This window comes from Bos grunniens, chromosome 9 (assembly GCF_055505025.1).
Source record: "Bos grunniens cultivar Pamir isolate PY7600 chromosome 9, Bosgru_T2T1.0, whole genome shotgun sequence".
Classification (NCBI taxonomy): domain Eukaryota; kingdom Metazoa; phylum Chordata; class Mammalia; order Artiodactyla; family Bovidae; genus Bos; species Bos grunniens.
In genome coordinates this window covers 61,804,967-61,828,583 of record NC_141173.1, presented here as the reverse complement: position 1 = coordinate 61,828,583, position 23,617 = coordinate 61,804,967, and the positions used below count along the sequence as shown (strand labels likewise).

The window sequence follows — 23,617 nt, the reverse complement described above, 5'->3', positions numbered from 1 at the left end:
TGGCCAGACTCCTGTGCCTTGGAAATCCAGGGCTTGAACCCCTCCTAGGAAGAAGGCCACAGAGTAAAGCAATCAAGAGAGTCTCCATTCACAGTCTGGGTGCCCCACACAGAGGGCTCCTTAAATAGGGGTGGAGCGACAGTATACCAGGTGAAGATCATGTGTCTGAATTACTCTGGAAAGTCCCTAGGAAGGCATCACATTGGAGACACTCCACCTGGAGATGTAACTAGGAAGTAACCTTGTGAAGTGACACAGCAGTTGGGATATTATGATATTTAAGAAATATTTATTTGGTTTTCAGCCCCAGTTACTGGCACAGAGCTCCTGAAACTCTTGTAGCTTCCTAAGTGATACGGGTAAAAGGAGTATTCTTTTGTTGTTCATAACAAACCACACCTGAGTTTAAGCTAGAGTGGTGACTCTCGGTTAGCTCTCAGTTTCAGGATGGGGGCTGGTTATTAAGGAAACGACCAGGTGATTAGATGGTTGGAACTTTCAGCCCAACCCCCCAGCTTCTGGGGAAGGGAGGGCCTGGAGGTTGAGTTAACCAGCAGTGGGCAATGAGGTCATCAATCATGTCTACGCAATGGAACCTCCATAAAACCCCTAAACAGCCAGGTTCGGTGAGATTCCTGGTGAACACTTCAGGGAAGATGGTGTGCCCCAACTGCACGGGACAGAGGCCCCTGAGCTCAGGACCCTTCCAGTTCTCACCCTATGCCCTGCCTCATCCTCTGTCCCTCTGTATCTTTTATAATGATCTTTATAATAAAGTGGAGACTGTAAATAATGTGTTCCCTGACTCTACAAGCCATTCTAGCAAATTAGCAGGGGGTTGTGGGAACTCCAGTTTTGCAGCCAAGTCGGAGAGAAGTATAGATAACTGGAGACCCAATTCTTCTCATTGATGTCTGAAGTGGGTCTGATGATTGATGTCTCTGGGACTGAGCCCTTAACCTGTGGAGTCTGTGCTAACCCTTGTTGTTGTCATTGTTGTTTAGTCATCCAGTCGTATCCGACTCTTTTGCAACCCCATGGACTGCAGCCCACCAGGCTCCACTGTCCATGAAATTTCCAAGCAAGAATACCGGATGGGTTGCCATGCCCTTCTCCAGGGGATCTTCCCAACCCAGGGAGTGAACTTGCTTCTCCTGCAAGTCTCCTTCACGGCAGGGAGCTTCTTTACCTCTTGAGCCACTAGGGAAGCCCTAGGTAGTGTTAGAACCAAATTAAATTGTAGGACATGCAGCTGGTGTCTACAGACAACAGAAGAATTGTTTGGAGCAGAAAACCCACACATTAGACTCAGAAGTTTCGTGAGTAGAACAGATCATAGTAGCAGTAATAGTAATAGTATGAGCCCTTGTTCTGGGAGAGGCCCTAAGGAATTGTGTGCTGTGTGCCTAGGAGGCTGGGCTGCACACTCCCCGGGGCAGGAGCCGCGTCTTTATCACATGTCAGCATCCAGTGCCTGATGCATGGCCCACGCCACACTGTCCCCATGTCCCCATGCACACGCTCTCTGCTGCATCAGTCCTTGTTCGGTGCTTCCTGTAGGACACCTGGGTTTCAACCTCACGACAACCTGCTGAGGCAGTTACTGGAATTACCTCCATCCTATAGGCAAGAACCTGAGGATTAGAGATGGAAGTCTGGGAATGGAAGTCCCAGCCAGTGGAGGCACAACCAGAAAGAAGGGGTACCAGAACCCCCTCTTTAATGAATGCATCTCGCTGACTGGAGCATTCTCAATCAAAAAAAAAAAACAGTTAATGTTTCTTGAGCACTTCTTATGTATCATGCACTTTGCTGAAAACTCCACACATAATCTTCACTGAGGTTGCTCTAAGGATTCAATAATTTGCCTTAGCCACACAGCTGTTAAAAGGCAGAGCTGGGGTATGGACTAAGCAAGGCAGGGTGGCCCCAGTATAATGGTTTTACAAGATGTCTGTAAATCCTTCAACACTCCTCCTAACAAAAGTCTAATTCCTCTCCCCTTTGAATCTGATTGGACCTCTGTGATCAATTCAAAGACTAGAATGCACCAGGACTAAAAACGTTGTGAAACTTCCAGTTTCTGCTGGTTTCTCTTCAGCTGTCAGGTGGCCAAATTAGAGACCAGAGAGAGAGGGAATGATGAGAATGATGCCTTGATGCCCGAGGAGCCCAAGCTGTCCCCAGCCTAGCTTTGACATCTTTCCACCCTGGGCACCAGATATGAGAAGGAAGACACTTTTGAGATGACCCTGCAGAGGAGCAAAACTTGCCAGCCCACAATGTCTCTTTGCCATATGCATTATTTTGAGCTGAAAACAATCAAAGCTGGAAAGACTCAGGAAGAAATTTTGACTTTCCACCTAACTGCCTTGGCTTTCCTGGTGGCTCAGATGGTAAAGAATCCACCTGTAATGCAGGAGACTCAGATTTGATCCCTGGGTCGGGAAGATCCCCTGGAGAAGGGACTGATTACCCACTTCAGTATTCTTGCCTGGAGAATTCAATGGACAAAGGAGCCTGGGAGGTTACAGTCTATGGGGCTGCAAAGAGCTGGACCGACTGAGTGACTAACACACACACACACACACACACACACATACAAACTGCCTTATATAATTTACACAGAGGGCCGATTCCCACAATAGATCTTACTAAACTTGTTTGACTTTCTCTGGTGAATCAATCTCATGTCAACTTAATTCTTAGACCAGCCAGAAGAACCTAGAAGAGTAGAGGAGACTTTCCTCCTGGACAAGGCCACCCGCTGCCATCATCTGACTGCATTCCCTTGAGAACTGACCTGCTGAACACAACCTGATTTGTGAGCAGAAATAGCCTATGACCTAAAGGTCACAGCCAGGGTAGCTGGTTACATAGGAGTGAATAGCCAGATACCAGAATTCTACAGCCCATGTTCTTAGCCACAATACTGTGAGCAAATTAATTAATTAATAAGTGAGTGAAAGAATGAGTCTGTGTGATGATATCAAAGAAGAAAAAGGTCTTATTGAAACAGGAGGAAAGCGGGCAGGGCACAATCTTTAAAAGAATGACATAGCTGTTGAAGACCCGACAAAAATTGGTTAGAACCAACTAGGTCCAACATGGCAGAAGATTCGACTTTCAGTGGGCCTGGAACCACACAATATGCTCATTGTAACACATTAGATAAATGACCCTCCCACCAGCGCCATGATAGTTCCAAGGCTGACCATAAAAGGCCAAAAAGTGGGTGGTGGCCCATTTCCTGGAAATGTCCACACCTTCTCCAAAACAGTTGAAATAATCCTGTCCTCTCACTCATTAGCCTATGAAATTACCCTGCCCATAAAATCTACCCACCCCATATTTCTGGGACTCTCACCTTCTGAGATGGCCTATGCTCTGTGAACTGTTTTCCTGCCATTACCACTCTCTCCTTTCGAGGTGGATCGTATTCTGTCTATGGCATGTATCTCTAAATAAATCCACTTCTTACCCATCACTTTGTCTCTCACCGAATTCTTTCTGCAATGAGATATTGAGGACCTGAGATTCAGTCAGCCTTGAGAACAGGGCTGTGATTTCAATTTAAAGACAGTAGGTTCAGGTCCCAATCTGAGTTGGGCAGTTTCAATACAGTTCCAAATAGCCGAGAGATGTTTCATGTTAGAGGGAAGGCATCAACCTGGGGCTCTGGGCAGGGACGGGCCGTTGGATGAAGCAGGACGGCACAGGGGGCCACCGTGGAGTGATGCTCGTAGCAGACTCTGCAGGGATGTGAGGAACAGAGAGCCTTCTAAGGCAGGAGAGGTGAGAGCTGAGGTAGTCCGTGAGCTAGCTCACGTCCACCAGTGGAGGTGAGCTGGGGAGGCAGTTGGCCAGACCACGGAAGTTCCTGGGACTCAGAGGGGAGAGGCGGGGGCTGTACTTCGTCCCATAGAAGATGGGATTCCCTGAAGTTTCTGAGGGAGCTGCGCCAGTAAGGGATGTTTCCAGGAGGTGAATTTGGTGACAAGGGGTAGTGTGAGGGCCATGGTGTGGGTATCAGCAGGGCATCCAGCCTTCTTATCATTATCATCCACTAAAGAGAAAATTTAATTGATTTCAGTTTATGAATTCATTTACACTTAAATGCCAAAGAATAAGATTTTGTCGGGGGGTGGAGCTTTGGAGGGCCACAACCATTGTAACGCCTAAGATTTTTCCATCCTGCAACAAGGGGCTGAGAAACGTGTGGTGTGAGAGGGTGGGGTGGGGAGGGAGGGGCAGATCTGAGAGACACTGTAATGCATGATTCAACTTGGTTGATCAGGACGGGGAAAAAGGGCAGGAGGGAGGGGGACAAAATCAGCAAGGACTCCAGAGCCCATTGCCTGAAGAGCCAGAGAAAGAGCTACAGAACATTGGCAGGTTCACTAAACGAAGGCCAGAAGCATGAGATTTGCAATTATCTCAAGGAAGCATGGGAGCCAATGTTTGCTGCCCTGTCTGCTACATTCAGCCCTTCGTTGTTGGATATAGCACAAGAAGAGTTCTCCTGTGCTCTAGAAATGATATGGGGGAAGCGGGTTGTATTACAGGCCCAGCCCCTGCCCCGACCTACCCCTGATCACAGGCTGGGCCCCCCGACCCCTTCTTTCCAGGCTCACTCAATCTCAGCCCATCCAGACATGGCCCCTCCAGATCAAGTCTTCACCCTACTCTGTGTGGGCAGCTGACCACTAAGGGCAGCGTCCACATGTACAAACCCACCCCCCAGGCAGGAGCATAATCAGAGATCCAGATGCCACATGCTTGAATACCTGAAGGTTACAAGTTAAGCTAAGAAACTGGTAAATGGTATATATCCTGTCCTACTGCTTTGACCAATACACTTTCATGTCAACCCAGAAGGCCAACCCCAACCTTGGACTCAGGCTTCTGGGAGCTCTGGCTGGCCCAAGACGGGGCAGGGAGAATAGCCCAGCTCCAAGCGGCCCTATTTCCACCCACAGCAGTACCCGGCACGTGCCTATGGACACCGAGGTGCACCGCCTACACACACACACACACACACACGCACGCTGCTTGCATTCCACTGCCATGCTCCTGTTATTCGTGAGCACCCTTCACCTTGGCCCCCTCTTCCTTTCTCCACCCACTGGGCTCAGCCCCCGTGCATCTTTCCTCATTGCGAGCATTGCCTCTTGAATGAAGGCATCTCTGATTCTCTCTCTGGACAGAACTGACCACGTAACTCCCCCTCCATCAGCAGAGATGCCCTCCATTGCTTCTGTAATACGTGACTGCACTGAGTCATTTCTGTTTCACCTGTAGACAGCTTCTTGGGATGTCACTTCTTTGGATGACACTCTGGCATGCCAGGATTGCCAAGCGAAGTGACTGAACCCATGTCTTGTCCAGGAAGGGTAGCTCCTTGGCCTTCCTCCTCCCGAACTCCTCGAGGCAGCCCTCCCCTGGTGCCCACAACCAGCCCTGTTGCACCCTCCCTACAGTTCCTCTGTCCTTCCAGGAGTTCTCCATAATTTGATGTCTTGATGTGAAGACTTCATTAACACTGGTCTCCTCAACCAGAGCATTAACATTCCAAGGACTGTGGCTGTACTGCTCACTGCTGGGTCCCCAAGTGCCACCGACCCTGCTTCATACAAATCAGCTCCAAAAAACACCATATTTGTCTTAAGAATGAAAATGAAAGTATTTTGGTTGGAGGACCTAACCTACTTTGTGTCCACTTGCCCACCATCCTGACAAACTCCTTGGGTTTAATTCAAAAGAATCCACGATGACATTACATCCCTCCTTTACCTCCCACTTTTACATACATGTGTGCATGCCAAGTCGCTTCAGTCGTGTCTGACTCTTTACAACCCTATGAACTGTAGCCCACCAGGCTTCCCTGTCCATGGGATTCTCCAGGCAAGAATACTGGAGTGGGTTGCCATGCCCTTCTCCCAGTGATCTTACCAACCCTGGGATTAAACCCATGTCTCTTTAGTCTCCTGCATTGGCAGGCAGATTCTTTACCACTGGCACCACCTGGGAAGTCCCCCACTTCTACAGTTTGGATTAAAAACCAGCACCATGTGGGACTTCTCTGGTGCATAACTGGGGTTAAGACCACACATCCACTGCAAGGCGTGTGTGTTCAATCCCTCATTGGAGAACTAAGTTCTCACATGCCACTTGGCAAAAAAAAATTTTTTTAAAGAATCAGCATTGTGCTGATGAAAAGGTGAAATGATGTAGTTGCTGTGTGAGAATGTGTGATGTGTGAGAAGCTGCTGATGTGAAAAAAGTATGAGAGTTCCTCCAAAAATTAAACACAGAACTACCATGCTGCTGCTACTGCTAAGTCGCTTCAGTCGTGTCCGACTCTGTGCGACCCCATAGACAGCAGCCCACCAGGCTCTCCCGTCCCTGGGATTCTCCAGGCAAGAACACTGGAGTGGGGTGCCATTTCCTTCTCCAATGCACAAAGTGAAAAGTGAAAGTGAAAGTGAAGTCGTGCCCGACTCTCAGCAACCCCATGGACTGCAGCCCACCAGGCTCCTCCGTCCATGGGATTTTCCAGGCAAGGGTACTGGAGTGGGGTGCCATTGCCTTCTCCGTCGCATGAGTATATTAACCCCCAAATTGAAAACAGGGTCTTGAACAGATGTTGTACACACATGTTCATGGAAGCTTTTTCCCCAATACCCAAAAGGAAGGAATAATCCAAATGTCCAATGACAGATACATGGGTAAACAAGATGTGATATATTCATACAATGGACTATTGTTTGGCCTTAAAAAAGAAAGGAATCCTGTCACATACTACCAAATGAATGAACCTTGAAGACAAGGCTGAGTGAATCAGCCAGTCACAAAAAGACAAGTACTATATAATTCCACTGACACGAGATGCCTAGAGCAGTCAAATTCAGAGACTGAAAGTAGAATGGTGGTCCTCAGGGACAGGGGGAAGCAGGGAGTAGAGAGTTACTGTTTAATGGAGCTTCGGTTGTGGAAGATGAAAAGCTCTAGACATGGATGCTGGTGATAGTTGGACAACAACATGAATGTGCTTTGGCCCCTGAACTATATGCTTCAAATGGTTGAGATGGTAAGTTACATGTTCTGTATGTTTTACACTCAATTTTTTAAAAATTAAAATTTAATTTAAAAAAATAAGCACATCACTTTTTCTAACAAATGGAAGGGAAACCCCAGGCAGGCCCCTGCAGGTTCTCCTAACCAGGACACACTACCGAACCAGGCAGCTGGGAGCTTAGACAAGATATTTTTGTTTCAACTGATCCCTGGGATTATTAGGAAGCTGCTAGATTTTTAATCTTTTCTTTTTCCAGACTGAAAAGGTCATCCAAGGGGTATCTAGTCTTAGGCAAATTCCTCTCTATCAGTTATTTTTAAATATCTGTCCACAAGGAAGCCCCTATTCGAGACACAAGTTAGAAAGAGAAGACAGGGATGGGAATACACAACCCATAATTGTTGAAGGACACCCTGTGGGTGTGGCCTGCTGAGTAAGTGGGGCTAAGTGCTAAGTGGCGGGTGTGTTAGGCTGGACCTGCATTAGGGCAATTTGGGCCCAGGCTTTGCTTTGGACTGGGGGCCTGGCACAGGGCTGCCCCCAAAGAAGGCAGGCTTACTATTACTTGCACAGAGTCACCTACGTGCTGTCTGTCAGCCTCCTTCCTCAGAGTAATATCCACCACCAGCCACACTCCTGCCCAGGAGTGAGGGGCTGGGTGGAGTCCCTCAGGAGCACCGGCAGAGACAGCTTCTGAGCTCTAAACCATCCACAGAGGCTCCAGGGACCATGGATTGTGACAGTCATTGGAACCCTGGGCAGTGGGAAGCCCCCTCCTGTGACAGCCCCACCCAGCCTGCTTGGTCAGGACCCGTCCAGCTGCAAAGCTATTTCTGAATTCATGTATGTGTGTCTCACCGTGAGTTCCCCTAGTCCTACTTCATCCAAGTAGGACCATCTAGACATCCAGGATAGCCCTGCAGGGAAGAAAAGGTGGCCCAAGGACCAGCTGCCCTGGGGGAGGGGGTTGGGAGCAAGGAGGAGCAGCTCCCACCCTTTGCCTTGGTGAGATTATGACAGCTGATGTGTAAGGGTCTTATCGCATCTGCTGGAGGTGACAACTCCTTCTCCAGCAGCTTTCCGTGAAATCAGGGCCTTTACCAGCTTCAGAGGCCTACTCAGGCAGAGGCAGGGGACTGTCCTGATCCTTCATACTCCAGGGGAGTCCAGCTGATGGGCCCAGCACTTGCAGGGATCAGAATACAGGAAGTCCAGTTTACTCCCCGAACATGGCTTGAGGAAGGAGCACCCTGACTGGGGCTGCAGCCTGTTGGATGATTCTCCTCAGAGCTGGGTTTTCTGAGAATGTGGCAGGACTTCTCTCGCTGGTCCTGAGAGCTAGCTCCTGGCTTTCTCCCAGAGGAGGAGGGTGGTTTTATGAGGCTTTCACTTTTGCATCTGACATCACAGAAGAAACCCAAGTTTTGCCCCCAGTTGTTCTGTGCTCATCACTTAACCCTCTGGAGCCCAGGCTTTTCTGCAAACTGAAGGTCCTGACCAGGTGACGGCTCAGGCTCCTGCCAGCAATGACAGCCTCCATGAGAAAGTTACAAGGCGTGATTCGGAAGGTCACTCACACCCAGACACACGCAGGTGCTCCACAGAACTGTGCTCTGCCGAAGGGCTATACTGTGACTTTTGAGGACCCTGGACCCCTGCCTTCATGGACCCTTCCACCAGATAAAACATTTTAAAAAGTATTGGTATAAAGATGAATATATTACTATTATATATTAATATTTTATTCTACCTAAAATTTTATTTTTTTCTTCTGATTTTAAAATAAAATCTTTGTAGAGGCCCCTAGCAGTATTGTTTGTGAGCTCTAAACCCTATACCTACTCTGCCTAACTGCCTAGCACTGGAGGACACGCAGGTCAAAGGAGGCAAGAAAGAGACCCACTCAGGAGGGTGGGTCAGCAGCTGTGTGACGTGGGCCAGTCACCTCACCTCTCCACACCTCACGTTCCTCACCTGGGCATAACAATATCTACTTCATAATTATGGTCTACTTCATGGAGTTGTGAGGACCGAAGTAAGATGATGTCTGTAAGTGCCCTGATTAGAATGGTGCCTGGCACAGAAGTCACCAGGAATTGTTCGTTGGCATTAATGCTATTGTTTGGCAACCTTGTCCCAGTCATCTGACCCTCTGCATCTTAGCTCATCCTCTAGAATAGCGGTCCCCGGCCACCTTGGCACCAGATACTGCTTTCATAGGAGATAATTTTTCCACGGACAGGGGAGGTTTCTGGATGATTCAAACACATTACACTTATTGTGCACTTCATTTCTATTATTATGCCATCAGCTCCACCTCAGATCATCAGGCATTAGACCCTAGAGGTTGGGGACCCCTGCTCTAGAGGAGAAACAAAGAGGAGCTTTCTGCTTATAGGATACCATCTCGCTTGGACCTCCTGGAGCACATGCAGCTAATTTTAGAGCTGCTTACTCAGGAAAATGTTACTGAAGTTCATTAAATTCTCTGGTGGCATTACCCCTCAAGGGCAGCTGGATGCCTGGCTGAGCAGCTTTCTGTCCCAGCAGGAAGAAGAGGCAGGGACTGTCATCGGTCGCCTGCTTTCTCCTCCTGCTTGGCAAGTGTCAGAGCTCAGGGAACTGAGCGAGAGGCTTTGAAAATGCAAAGGCCCCTGGGATAGACTAACATCCTAATCCCCTAACAGTCACACAAGAGGGAGGCCTGACAGCTGGCTTTTTCTAAGGGGCTGTGAACCCGTAGGTGCTGGGGGCTTTACATACATCATCTTGTTTAATCCTGACAGCCCCCACAGATGGAGGGATTACTTTCCCCACTTCACAAACCACAAGCAGAGGGTCGGTGGCTTGCTCACAAGTCACTCCTGCTCCTTCCTGCTGCCCCAAGAGGACGCTGGCACCTGAGAGAACTTCAAGAGCAAGATAAAGGGGAATAGAGACCAGCCTGCCAGGGTCTCTCTGGCCAGGGTGCATCAGCTGCCATGCTCTGGGCCTCAGTTTTCCCACCTGCACTAGGGGTGCCTGGGCCTGTGTCTCATGCATCCTGTGAGTCCCATCCTTCCCCCCGCCTTGTCGGTGCAGATGGCTGGCCCCGTCCAGGCTCCTGTCTCCCCGTGCCCTTTTTCTCCAGTTCCTGAGAGTGGCAGCCACCATCCATGCCAACCCTGCTGGACACCCCAGAGCAGGGAAACTCTTTTGGGGTCAAGTCTGCAAGGCGGCTGTGCAAGGGGTTAAATTGTTTTTTGGGTTTTCTTTTTTTAAGATCTTTTTTTTTTTTTTTGGCCACACTGTGCAGCATACGGGATCTTAGCTTCCCAACCAGGGACTGAGCCCACTCCCTCTGCACTGGGAGTGTGGAGTCTTAACCACTGGACCACCAGGGAAGTCCCTGCAAGGAGTTAAATGGTTGCAAGCAGGTGGCCCCCTCAGAAACCCAAATTCCCAGCCAGGCAAGGGGCAGCAGAGAACAGAGTCATTTTTCTGTGCAAAACTTCCTGCCTGCTCTTATTCTTTTAAGAAAGGCAAGTTGGCAGCAGCAGGGCTAGGCCTTTGAGAATGTAAACAGCTCCATCGTCTCCAACCCCTCTTCTCAACACTCACTTCCTTCCATCGCTTTGCTCCAGGGGATAATTAGTGAGTTGGGCTATGCTGACCGTGACTGGGAATCTCAAGGCCCCCCCCCACCGCCCCCCCCCCCCCCCCCGGGAAGGAGGGCTGTGCCTGAGGGAACCCGATGGAACAGCAGCAGAAGGCAGTCCTGGAATCAGGCCCCAAAGGGCTGAAGGTGGGGGGGACACATCTTACCTCCAAAAGCGGGCCTCATGGTGAAATCATGATCATCCACTCTGAGAAGTGGCTGAGGTTTTCCATGTCGGATTTTGGTCATATCAGGGTTCTTCTTATACAGGTGACTGCAAAGACAGGCAAAAAATGTTTTCCATCCTCCCACCGAGGCATTGTGTGAGATGATTTGGGGAGATTACTTTCTGCAGGATCTACCTGTTAGACACTTTTCCCCCATCTTACTGTCTCTTTGTCCCCTGAAGGGAGGTTGAGAGATAAAGGATCCTTGCTCCCCCATCCCCGCTTGCCCCCAGCACCCCAGGCCCTCACCAACAGGCTGACCTGATGACCTGGCCCTTCCAGAGGCTTCTAAAACAGATCCCTCCCAGACAGGACCCCATTCTACCTTGGCAAGCTCCTAATTTGTCTTGCCAAAAGTCATGATTGGATGACCAATGCTTGGGTTGAATGGTTTATGATGGTTTTTTTTTTCTTTTGAAATATTTCTTTAGGAATTTCCCTGGTGGTCCAGTGGTTGACCTGGAGAACAACTAAGCCCACGCACCACAACTATTAAAGCCCGTGTCCCAGAGGCAGTGCTCAACAATGAGAGAAACCACCCCAGCGAGGCTCAAGGGAGAGTACCACCTGCTTGCTGCAACTAGAGAAAGCATGCTTGCAGCGGCCAAGACCCAGTGCAGCCAAGAATTAATTAAATAAATTAATTAACTTACAGAAATTTCTTCAATGTTGTTATAATATTGGTTTTGTGATAAGTAAAATTCTGAGACAAATATAGTTAAAGTTTTAACAGGCTGGTTTGATCCTAGCCAGACCTGATATTCCTCACGTCAGTCCAGTTGGCAGCTGTCTACAGAAGCCACCCTGGCGCAGAGAGCCTCAACCCTTGGGAGAACAGACCGTTCACAGCCAGCGGGCATGGAGGCCACAGCTGGGCACAGAATTGCTCGAACCGTCCAGCCAGGTGGTGAGGGAGGCGGGTTGGAGCCCAGGACGGCAGACCCCGCTTCCCTGTCCTTCCTCTAACCCAGAGGACAAAGGAGTGATTCTCTCCTCACTCACACTCGTTCTTTCCATATCTTTTTTCCCACCACAACCACACATAATCCTAAAGCAGTCAAGTTCCAAATATTCCAAAGCAGTATTCTACTTACAGGATGATCACTAAACAGGAGACATAATAAGAGGAGAGGGAGAATAAAATGGAGAGGAAGGAAGGAAGGCAAGCAAGCAGGTTATTTGAACGTTCGGGTCTGATGGAATGTGAGTTTTAATTCTTTTTTTTTTTTTTAATGGCCATACTGTGAGGCTTACAGGGTTTCAAAGTTCCCCAATAGGGATGGAAAGTGGGCCCCAGCAGTGAAAACCCAGAATCCTCACCACTAGGCCACCAGGAAACTCCCTGAGATTTAATTCTTGATGGAAGGAAATAACCTTATAAGAAATCAGTGTTACTATAATACTATCTGTAATGTATTAGTGAAGGGTTTTAGAAATCAAGGAAGAGACTTTGTTTTTCAATGTCTGTTGTTCATTTATATACACCCCTATTTACTCTCCGTGTTCTTATCACACTTCATTGACTTTTTAGAGAAACAAGCATATTTCCTGTTTAAATTCTGTAAGAGAAGAGTGACATATTCCCTGTCTCGGGGTCCTGTTCTTTGAGACATCTTCCTATGAAATCCTTAAATTTCATTCTCTCAGCTCTGCCCAGATGGTATTATTTGATGGGAGGTCAAGGGAAGGCAACCCCCTCCAGTATTCTTGTCTAGAATATCCCACGGACAGAAGAGCCTGGTGGGCTGCAGTCGATGGGGTCGCCAAGAGTCAGACACAACTGAAGCGACTTAGCATGCAGCATGCTTAAAAGAATTTGCACAGAGGGTCTGTTCCTGGAATAGAGCTGTCACCAGAGATGTCTGCAAAGAATAGAGGGTAGGGGTGGTGGAGAAACTCTGCAGGGCCTGGAGATCAGCATCCACCATGTCCCATTGCCTGCACAGCCTGGCACACCATTGCTTTACCAAACATTTCTTTTTCCGTCTTCATGAGAATTGCCTTCCTCCTGACTGAAGTCCTAAACCACTACCTCCAACATCCTCCTTCATCTTTAGCTGAAGATGGTATTTAATGTGAGGGCTTGGCCATTTGGGAGAATTCCTCATTTTTCCTGTGTCTCTCCCATGGATACAGATTATTGAACTTTTGTTTGATCTTCTCCTGTTAAGTTCTCTCACGTCAATTTGATTCCTACACCAGCCAGAAGAACCTAGCAGGTAGAGGAAAATGTCTTTGTCTGGACAATATGGACAGCCATCCTGCTCTCTTGTTGCACGATTCTTTGATTCCTGGACTAAAATTTATTTTCTCAGCACATTCCTATGGAGCATTTACTCTGTCCAAAGACTCCTCACTCCAGTCATGGGAGGACAGACACTCATTCCCCTCACAGAGTTGATAAACAGACAGTAAACAAATGGAGAGAGAAATAATATGACTTCAGAAATTAAGTGCCATAAAAATATAATAAAGCAGAGTAAGGAAGAAGAGAGAGATGGGTTGGGGTAGAGGGTGGTCAAGGAAGCCTTGTGAGCCCTGAAGAGAAGGTGAGCTGTGAGAGGAGCTGAAGAAAGTGCATCCTGAGAGAGGGACCAGCAAGTGCAAACATCCTGAGGTGAGTCTTGTGTGTGGAACAGTAAGAAGACCAGTGGGTGGAGAACGAGGAGGAGGAGAGCAGTACGAAAGGAGGTGGGAGACAAGGCCAGGGGCTAGGTCTGAGGCCCTCAGATATATGACACTGAGAGGGGAAACCCATGGCAATTCTGAGCGGGGGAGTCACAAGGTCTGGATTAATACCTGAGAAGATCACTCAGGTAGAAGAGATGGTGGAAGGGCAGAGAAGCAGAAGGCTTTTGCTGAGACAACATGGTACCTGGGTTAGGGCGGTGAGCGGTGAGGGTGTAGAGAACTGATCAGATTTGAGGGAGGCAGAAAGACCTTGCTGAGGGCTTGGGGATGGGGATGGGGGAAACAGAGAGGCAAGGATGGCCCAGGTTTATGACGAGCACCTGGGTGAATGGTGGAAACATTCGCTAAGATGATGAAAACTGGGGGAGTGGCATGTTTGTGGAGATGATGGAGCATCACATTCTTAGGAGCCATCTTGATTTCCAGATGCCTGCGAGACACCAGGTATAAAGTGCAACTAGGGCGGCGGCAACTCAGAAAGCAGGAGCAGTAGCAGTGTTTTCACTTCCTTTGGCCTTGTAGGTTCTGGAGGTCCCTGGGGGCTCAGCAGAGGTGCCTGGCCCTCCTTCTCCCTGAGCCCTTTGAACTCTGCCCTCAAACACCCTGGCCCAACTTCCTCCCCTTCTCCCCTTCTCACTGCTAATTCTCATCAGCATTCAAACTGAATTCTAGTCTCTCTCACCTTGAACCAAAACAAAGAAGAAGATCTGTCCAGACCCCATAACCTCCTCATGCAAAATTCACTGGAAAGGGAAGGTGGCACTATGGTGGTAGTTATACTCTCCTTTGAATGTTTCTTTTTTAAAAAAATCATCTCTCCCTCCTCCTAATAAGTAAATAATTTTCCCAAAGAGCTGCAGCCACTTCCTCAGTCCCAGGTGCTTCTTCTCCACTTGGGTCTGAGCCGAGGCCCTACAGGTGCCCTTGCCGAAGGTCAGGGAGGACCAGCCTCTGCTGGAAACCTCGTCTTCCAGGACAGAGCGCTTGGCCCTCCTCCCACCTCCACTGCAGTTTTTTTCCCTCCTCAGCCCCTTCTTTTCATGCCAGTTTCCTCAGGGCCCTGTCTCAGCCACCTTCTCTCCCTTTCAACACTTTCTTTGTGTGAAGCAATGGCTTCAGCTGGCATTCACTTACTGATGATTCTGAGACCCATGTCCCTTGCCCCGGACCTTTGTATCCTACTAACTAGTTATTTCCAGCTGGGTATCCTATAGGCTTTTCAACTCAACATGTCCACAGTTTGAGAACTTCTAAGTACAAGGTGACCCAGCTGAAGTAAGGGTGGGCCATTATATGAAACTGGAGAAAGGGTAGGAGGGGTGAGGATGAAATGGACAGACTGAGGTTGCAGAGCTCAGCCAGGGAGAGCCTTGAAGATGCTGTGAAGAATTTTATCTCTAACCAAAGGCTGAAGGAAAACATGGAAGGGTGCTGGAGGAAGAAGCCTTGTCAAATTTGCTTTTGGACAAGGCGGCTGCAGCTGCACGCTCTGAGGAGAGGCCAGTGGTCTCTTCCTGTCCTTTAGCTGGAAGGTGGGACCTCAGTCAGTTCCCTAGCAGCTTGTGTGGTCACAGAGAGGTCATTTCAAGGACCTGCCGCCCTCCTGGGTCTCTTCCCCAAGAAGCTGAGCGGGACCAGGCATGGTTCCCTGCGCGGCAGCCCCTGGGAAGCTGTTCAGAAGCCTAAGCAAAGACATCCCAGGATGGTGGGAGGCAGAGCTCAGCCTGAGGGCTTAGCCCATCACGGACATTAAATTGTGAGGGCAGCCAGCTCGCTGCCCCCCCTGCCTCGCAGGGAGCAAATCCCTCCGGGTCAGCACAGTTTCTCTGGAGGGGCGGATTAGGGCAGCGGAAGTCCTCATATGCCAGCATGCTGGGGAGAGGGAGATTGACATCCCAGTGCAGTTCAGAGGAGCTGGAATATTTTTCTTAAAGGTCCAGTCATTTGAAAACTCAGGCTGCTGATACCCCAAGGCTTGGGCTGTTTGTGTGAGCTGGACGCCCTGCATCCATCCTTCACAATGGGTGCCCACCCTAGTTCAAATGCCCGAACCCTCCCACTCCAGACTCCAGGGGCAGTATGTTGGGCCTCAGCTGCGAGGCTGGGAATCTTCACAGAACCTCAAATCCAGTGAAAGGGGGAGAGAAGAAAAATGTGTTCACTCCACCTTGAGAAGCAGGGCAAGTGCCATCGTTTTGAGGGTTATTTGCTGCAATCATAACAGCAGTCATAGTGACCACACCCCCTTGAGTTACCCCTCCTTTCACAGGCCCCAAGCTGCGGTCACCCCCTCATTCTATTTGGAGAAATGAGGTTCAGAAAGATCAGGAAACATGGCCACACAACCAGCAAGCAGCAGAAGCAGGTCCCCAACCTCGTTTTCCCTGACTTCCCAACCCCACAGACCCCTGGGAAGGGGCAGGGTCACTGGGGAGAGAGAGAGAGAAGGGTCCAGCCTTGGAGCCATGATGCAAACAGAGAAAAGGGTGGTCAAGTGCACGCGAAGCAAGGGGGCAGCAAATGGGAAGGAAAAATGAAAGGGGACCCCAGGCTTTGGGACCAGGAGAGGCCAGACAGTGTGATCAGAACAGAGCCCAAACTCCCAGGTCTTGTTGTATTTTCAGATCTCAAGAGAGAAGGGCCTCTCTTGGCAGGGAAGCAGTCATGTGCTCAGGGGGCCACCTTAGGCAGCAGGATGGGAAGAAGTTGGAATAAAGCTGGGAGGCTGAGAGGTCGGAAGAACAGAACAAAACAGAGAGCCAAGAGCAAACAGGCTCCCTTGGCAGTGAGTCAGTAAAAAGGGACACAAAGGGTCAGAAAACTGGAAGCAGTTTTGAAAAAGCTGCTGCTGGACAGAATAATTGTTTTGTGAGGGTGTGTTGGCTGGAGTGACACAGGGAAGGTTGACAGGTTGGAAGAGGTCCGTCTGTGTGACGGTATGTGTGAGTGTGACCATATGTGTTACATGTGAATGTATGACTGTATGTGAGACCAAGTGTGTGGGGTGTGTGTGTATGTGTGTCTGTGTGAATGGGACATCTAAGAGAAGGAGCTATTCCACAGAGATGAAATGCTCTACGACAGTAAGGAGAAAGGGTCAGGTCATTTTATTCCTATTTATCAGTATAGCTTAACTCTTGTGTCAATAATGAAAGTACTTTTTTGTCAAATATTTGGCTGAAATTTTTCACACACAGACGTAACTCTGTGATTGTCTGAGTGTGCACATGCCCTGGTGGATTGCAGAAAGGCCTGGAACCATGTTTCCTGATACGACTTTTCTCTATTGTTTCTCCCGGTTTCTGCTCAATAATGATTTTATATTCTTTGAATGATGTATGTTCATCTTTTCACCCACATTACCACCTTATGGGATAGATTTCAAGAAGTTCTCATTCCTAAGGGTCAGATTTAATTCATCAATAAACAGTATGGAGTTTCCTCAAAAAATTAAAACTAGAATTACCATATGATCCAGCAGTTTCACTCTGGGTGGAAGAAACCAAAAACACTAATTTGAAAAGATACATGCACCCCAGTGTTCATAGCAGCATTGTTTACAAGGGTCAAGATGTGGAAGCAACCTCAGTGTCCATAACAAATGAATAAAGAAGATGTGGTATGTATTACAATGGAACAGTACTCAGTCATAAAAAGAAGAATGAAATTTTGCCATTTGCAACAACATGCATGGCAAAACGGCCGGGAGAAGTTGGAATAAAGGAGGGTATTATGCTAAGTGAAATATTAATAAGAGAAAGACAAATACAAAATCTAAAAAATAAAACAAACTAGTGAATATAACAAAAAAAAATAGACTCACAGATATAGAGAATAAACTAGTGATTAGGAGTGGGGAGAGGGAAGGGGAAGGGATAAGAGAGGGGTAGGGGCATACGAGGTACAAACTACTATGTATAAAGTAAATAAGCTACAAGGGTATATTGTACAGCACAGAGAATATAGCCAATATTTTATAATAACTATAAATGGAGTATAACCTATAAAATTTTTGAATCTCTATGCTCTATACCTGAAACTAATATAATACTGAAAATCAACTATACTACAGTTTAAAAAAATTTTTTTAAATAAATTCAGTCTGTCCACAAGCTCAAGCAGGTGTCTGGGAATGAGACTGTGGGTCTTCTGAGGAGGGACAGAGATGCTGTAATTGCCCAGGTTGCAGAGTGGAATCCCTGAGGGTCCCAGAGGGGCTCGTGCTGAACCCAGCACCACTGGAGAGAATAGACAGGTTCAGACAAAGCTTTCCTTCCAATCTGAATAAGTCAGGATCCTAGGACCTGGTCCCGACAAGCCACTAGCAACTGCATGAGTTACTCAGGCTGACGTCTTGGCCTCTGTAAAATGAGGCAGTGTTTCCCCATGTGTTCTCTGCGGAATATGAAACCCACAGGATAGTCCAAAAAAAAGTGGTGTGTTTTTTTTTTGGATAACCTCTGTGTAATTTATCCCCCTCTTCAAATACACAGTGTCTATTTACATAGTAAAAGTACCTGTTTAAAATGGTCTAAACCAGGATTTCCCAAGCTTCTTTGACCCTGGAGCCTCTTTTTCATACAACACCTATTCACATTTACAGAATTAGAACTCAGGGGAATTGCTGGATCCAGTGACCTCTGAGGTTCCTGCAGTTCAACAGCCTTGGATCCTGAGGTTATGTGTTACCAGAATGAGCCCTCAAGAGTGCTGCTTCTTTTCTATCATCCTGGTCAATTTGTATCTGGTTGCTTTCTGACTGAGTGGTATTAGACTCCACAGAGTCTTCACGTCTCCCAGAGCAGCAGTCTCTAAAGTAGGGGCACACGTGGCGGGCTCAAGATAGTCCACTGGGTTGCAGGAAATAGAGACTGTAACTATTATTTACAATTAGTTTTTATCTGAAAACAAAGCTATCAAGCTTTAATATACATATTTATAATAGTACATGTATGCAATTTGTGCATACACACACACACACACACACACATATACTGGAAGTACAGTTTCAAAAAATTGTCACTGATAGTGGTATATGATTATAAAGGGAAACTAGGGAATGCCCTAGTAGTCCAGTGTTTAGGACTCTGTGATCTTACTGCCAAGGGCCCAGGTTCAGTCCCTGGTTGGGAAACTAAAATCTGAAAGCTGATGTGATGAAAAACATTTTTTAAAAAGGAGACCACTGGCCTAGAAAATGTACCTCAAGATATTAGCTTATATTCATAATCACTAGTTCACACAGTGCCTAGTAGGGTGGAAAACAGGTGTGTAACACCTCACACATGATGTGGACATCTTAGCTGTTTGATCTTTCCTTTGTGCTGAACAGACCTAGAGTATCGTGCTTGGTGTATCAGTTCAAAACACATATCAAGGAACTTGATTTGTGATAATGAGTGCACATTCTGGGCCTAACCAGTTTTTCTTGGAATGTTTCCCTTACATCACAAAATTGCCTTCTCTGTTGTCCACACAAATATTTCTGTTAAGCTAGGAAAATCCCATGGACGGAGGAGCCTGGTAGGCTGCAGTCCACGGGTCTCGAAGATTCCGGCACGACAGAGCGACTTCACTTTCACTTTTCACTTTCATGCACTGGAGAAGGAAATGGCAACCCACTCCAGTGTTCTTGCCTGGAGAATCCCAGGGACGGGGGAGCCTGTTGGGCTGCCCTCTATGCAGTCACACAGAGTCGGACACGACTGAAGCAACTTAGCAGCAGCAGCAGCAGCAGCAGCAAATTTCAAACACCTTTTCTAAGATTCAAAACAGTGAAATGATACCTGAAACCATTATAAAACTGTTACCAATCAAATAATTTAAGGAAAACAACTCTCAGTTACATGTTTTCTTCATAATTCAAACTAAATTCCTATATACCGTTCCCCTCAAAAAAAATTGTTGAGGTAATTACTTAGCAAGCCATTTATGGTCCCTACAGGATGTAATCCCGAGAATCAAAGCAGCACAGTCTGAGAAGTACAAAGATGCTTTACCCACTAAGTCTTCAGCTACCTGCCTTAAATCGGAATGCTTTGAAGGAACACAAACATCAGAATGAAAGCCCAGCCTGGTCACTCACGCCTGGTGACACGATAGTGTATTTGAGCCCAGTGAGAGGCCCATCTCCCTCCGACTGGAAAGGAGATTCCAGGAGGACGGACGGCCTGACCCCCAGCCCTCCCGGAAGCTGTCCCACCGAGTGCAGCTGCCACCTGCAGTGACCTCCCTCCCATCCTGCCCGTGGCTTTACCTTGGCTTGGACGATTCCAGCTGCCCTGTCCATCTCCTCTTCTTGGGCTTTCTGCTCTCCACAAGAACCACCAAGCAAAATAAAAACAAAATGAGTCTTGAAAAATAAGGCATCCTGTGAATGTCTGCTATGCTGCAAGCTGCCTTCCAGGGACCTGCAGCAGGGCAGATACCCCCAGGCTTAACCATTGAGTTGGTCTGCTGCTTCGAGCCGGTGCTGTGAGGAGGGCATGGCTGGCCTGGCTGAGTTTCCCGACCTAATATTGATACCGAGGCTTGTGCCAACCCACTTCCCACCCCTTTGGGCTGTCGTGACACCAACAGCAAGGCTTTGCCCTCCCTGCTACTTAGTGATTGGCTATTAGTAAGTTGGTTCTCCTGTGAAACTCAGCTTCTGCTGTGTCCTAGTAGAGCTTTGGTTAAAACTGTTACATAAAAAAAAAAAAAAAAAAAAATTAAATCTCTTGAACATGCCAGCTTTTTGCTGAAATCATTAATCCATCTCGCTGGTGACATAAAACCAGTCTGTCACATGCACCAGGGAGCAGGTTGGATTCTGAGTGGATTTGCAGGAAGGACTTGTGGACACAGAGATGAGCGCCCAGGAAATGCTGAGCAAACACGAGCTTGACCTGTTTCCATAGACTTGCTTTATTCCTTGAGCTAAGAGCCTGGGCTTTGCCTGTGGACAAGGGTGCTTGTTTTTTTCCCCAAATACACACCCTTTTTTTTTTTTTTTTTCCAATCTTATCAAAGTATAAAATGCATTTTGATTTTGAAAGAAAGCATAAACCGAAGGAGAACTGGTGATTATGTAAGTTCATCTTCCTAGCAGGAACACTAGACTAATGCTGATCTTTCATCCTAAAAGGTATAATGTTGCCATCAGTGAGGCTTGATCCCTATCCTGGAATATGGAATTACGAACATTAGAAGTGAAAAGATACACATGGTTGTTTCATCTACTCAACCAAAGAAAATGTTTAAAAACTACTTACTGGGGACTTTTCAGGTGATCTGGTGATTAAGACTCCAAGCTTTCTATTGCAGTGGAGCAAGTTCGATCCCTGGTCAGGGAACTAAGATTCCACATGGAGCAAAAAAAAAAACAAAACAAAAACTACTTATTGCTTGCTTGCTGCATCCTGGGAATGGACACGACAACTGTGGGAGACATCCTTATAGGTGGGGATGGAGGCCAGAAGGAACAGTAGGTAAAAGTGAAACAGCATTAGGGTTTTCTTAGGAAAGAATCAAAAGCAGTTCTTTTGATCTCTTTAAGCAAAGTGATAGGACATGATCCACTTTATTTTTTCAGGAACTTCTCACTGGTAACAGTTAGGTCAGAAAAATTGTCATAATAAAAGAGGATGAGGTCCTGCCCTAAGGGAGGGGAACAGGGAAGAATGAGATAGTCAAGTTATCACCAAAGGGCAATGGTGACTGTTCAGAGTAGGAGGTGAAAGAATTCAATGAAAGCTAGGACTCTAGATTGGAGGGAGGTCTGGTGGGTCATAAGGCTTCCCAAGTGGCACTAGAATCCCAGGTGGTAAAGAATCTGCCTACCAATGCAGGAGATGCAAGAGGCACAGGTTCAATCCCTGGGTCAGGAAGATCCCCTGGAGGAGGGCATGGCAACCCACTCCAGTATTCTTTCCTGGAGAATCCCAGGGACAGAGGAGCCTGGCAGGCTATAGTCAGTGAGGTCGCAGATTCGGACACATCTGAGCACTGGTGAGTTCAGTTCAGTCGCTCAGTCGTGTCTGACTCTTTGCGACCCCAAGGACTGCAGCACGCCAGGCTTCACTGTCCATCACCAACTCCTGGAACTCACTCAAACTCATGTCCATCGAGTCAGTGATGCCATCCAACCACCTCATCCTCTGTCATCTCCTTCTCCTCCTGTCTTCAATCTTTCCAAGCATCAGGGTCTTTTTCTAGTGAGTCAGTTCTTCACATCAGGTGGCCAAAGTATTGGAGTGTCAGGTTCAGCATCAGTCCTTCCAATGAATATTCAAGACTGATTTCCTTTAGGATGGACTGGTTGGATCTCAAGGGACTCTCAAAAGTCTTCTCCAACACCACAGTTCAAAAACATCAATTCTTTGGCGCTCAGCTTTCTTTATAGTCCAACTCTCACATCCATACATGACTACTGGAAAAATCATAGCTTTGACATTATCTGATGTTCCTGAGAGGTGGACAAGTTTGGAGGGGGGAGATAAATTTTAACTTGTGGAATATGAGGTGTCATGGGACCTCTGGATGCCCAGTAGGCAGCTAGAGTATGAGCCTGGCACTCAGGAAAAGGGTCTGGATTGAAGAAATAGATGTGGCACCATCAGTGTGATGGTGGTACTTTAACCACAGGAAAGGTGAGATTTTGTCAGGGAACAGAAGAGGTCGGAGCTCAAGCACAGAATCCTACAGCATCTACACTCTTAAAGGCTGGGTGGGCAGCCAGAACACAGGTAAAGAAGAACTAGCAGAGAGGTTGACTATGAAAACCAAAGGAATTTCAGGAGTGGGCCAGTTACCAGTCAGTGCTGGGAAGGAGTAAGAGCACAAAATAGGCTCCTGGATCTGGCAGCCCGAGCATTGTAGTTTCAGCTGTGAGATGGGGCAAGAAGCGAAATTGCAATGAATTAACTCAAAACTTGGGTGTGGGAGTAATTTAGTATAGGAACTGAAGCTTCAGCTTCAGCACCAGTCCTTCCAATGAATATTTAGGGTTGATTTCCTTTAGATTGACTGGTATGATCTCCTTACAGTTGGAGGGACTCTCAAGAGTCTTCTCCAACACCACAGTTCAAAAGCATCAATTCTTTGGCACTCAGCCTTCTTTATGGTCCAACTCTCACATCCATACATTGACTACTGGGAAAACTGTAGCTTTGACTATATGGACCTTTGTCAGCAAAGTGATGAATCTGTTTAAAAGTCCCATTCCTGCTAAAGATTTAGTGAGGAAGAGATGTGACCTACGAAAAGTTCTTTTTCATAAATTTTGTTCCAAAGATCTCTTTTCATTTCTGTCATTTGGAACAGGCCAATTAGGGGCTGACTGGCTGGGAGCCTAGAATCATGCATGGATGTTATTGGTCTTGAAGTATTTGTTTTGTTGCATTTCAGATGCAACTTATGTCTTACCAATTTTTTTTCTTTAAATTTTACTTTTAGTAGTTCAATTCCTGTGATTACAATAATAAAAATCAGTTAGAGATGTGTAACATTTTTTATAATTTTTTTTTGAAATATCATTCACATACCATAAATTTACCCCTTTAAAATGGGGTTTTTAGTTTTGTGCAACTGTCACCAGCATCTAATTTTAGAACAGTTTCATCTCCTCGTCCAAAAGAAACTTCATGCACAGTAGCAGTCTCTCTTCATTCTCCATTCCCTCCAGCCCCTGGCAATCACCAATCTACTTTTTGTATCCATGGATTTGCCTGTTTTGGGGTATTTCATATAAATGGAATCATGCAATATGTAGTCTTTTGCATCTGGCTTCACTCAGATGTTTTCATCATTCAGCCATATTAAAGCAGGTATCGATAGTATAACTTCATTCCCTTTTATTGTCAAATAACATTCCATTGCATAGCTACAACATGTCTTGCTTATTCATTCGTCAGTTGATGGACATTTGAGTTTCCAGTCTGGGGCTATTAACAATAATACTATGAGGACTTTCCCGTCAGTTGGGTGGTTAAGACTTCACCTTTT

At 47.1% G+C, this 23,617-nt stretch overlaps 1 protein-coding gene across 1 annotated transcript in view; it reads right to left on the bottom strand.

Moving 5' to 3' along the window:
• Positions 1–20,180, bottom strand: part of GABRR2 (gamma-aminobutyric acid type A receptor subunit rho2) — a 39,977-nt gene extending 19,797 nt beyond the window's left edge. Inside the window, exons 1-2 of the mRNA XM_086317763.1 lie at positions 19,890–20,180; positions 10,883–10,989 (exon numbers count right to left, since the gene is read on the bottom strand). Coding sequence (XP_086173889.1) covers positions 10,883–10,989; positions 19,890–20,077 — 295 coding nt within the window. The 5' untranslated portion in view covers positions 20,078–20,180. The remainder of the gene's footprint in view (positions 1–10,882; positions 10,990–19,889) is intronic.
• Between the last annotated feature and the right edge of the window lie 3,437 nt (positions 20,181–23,617).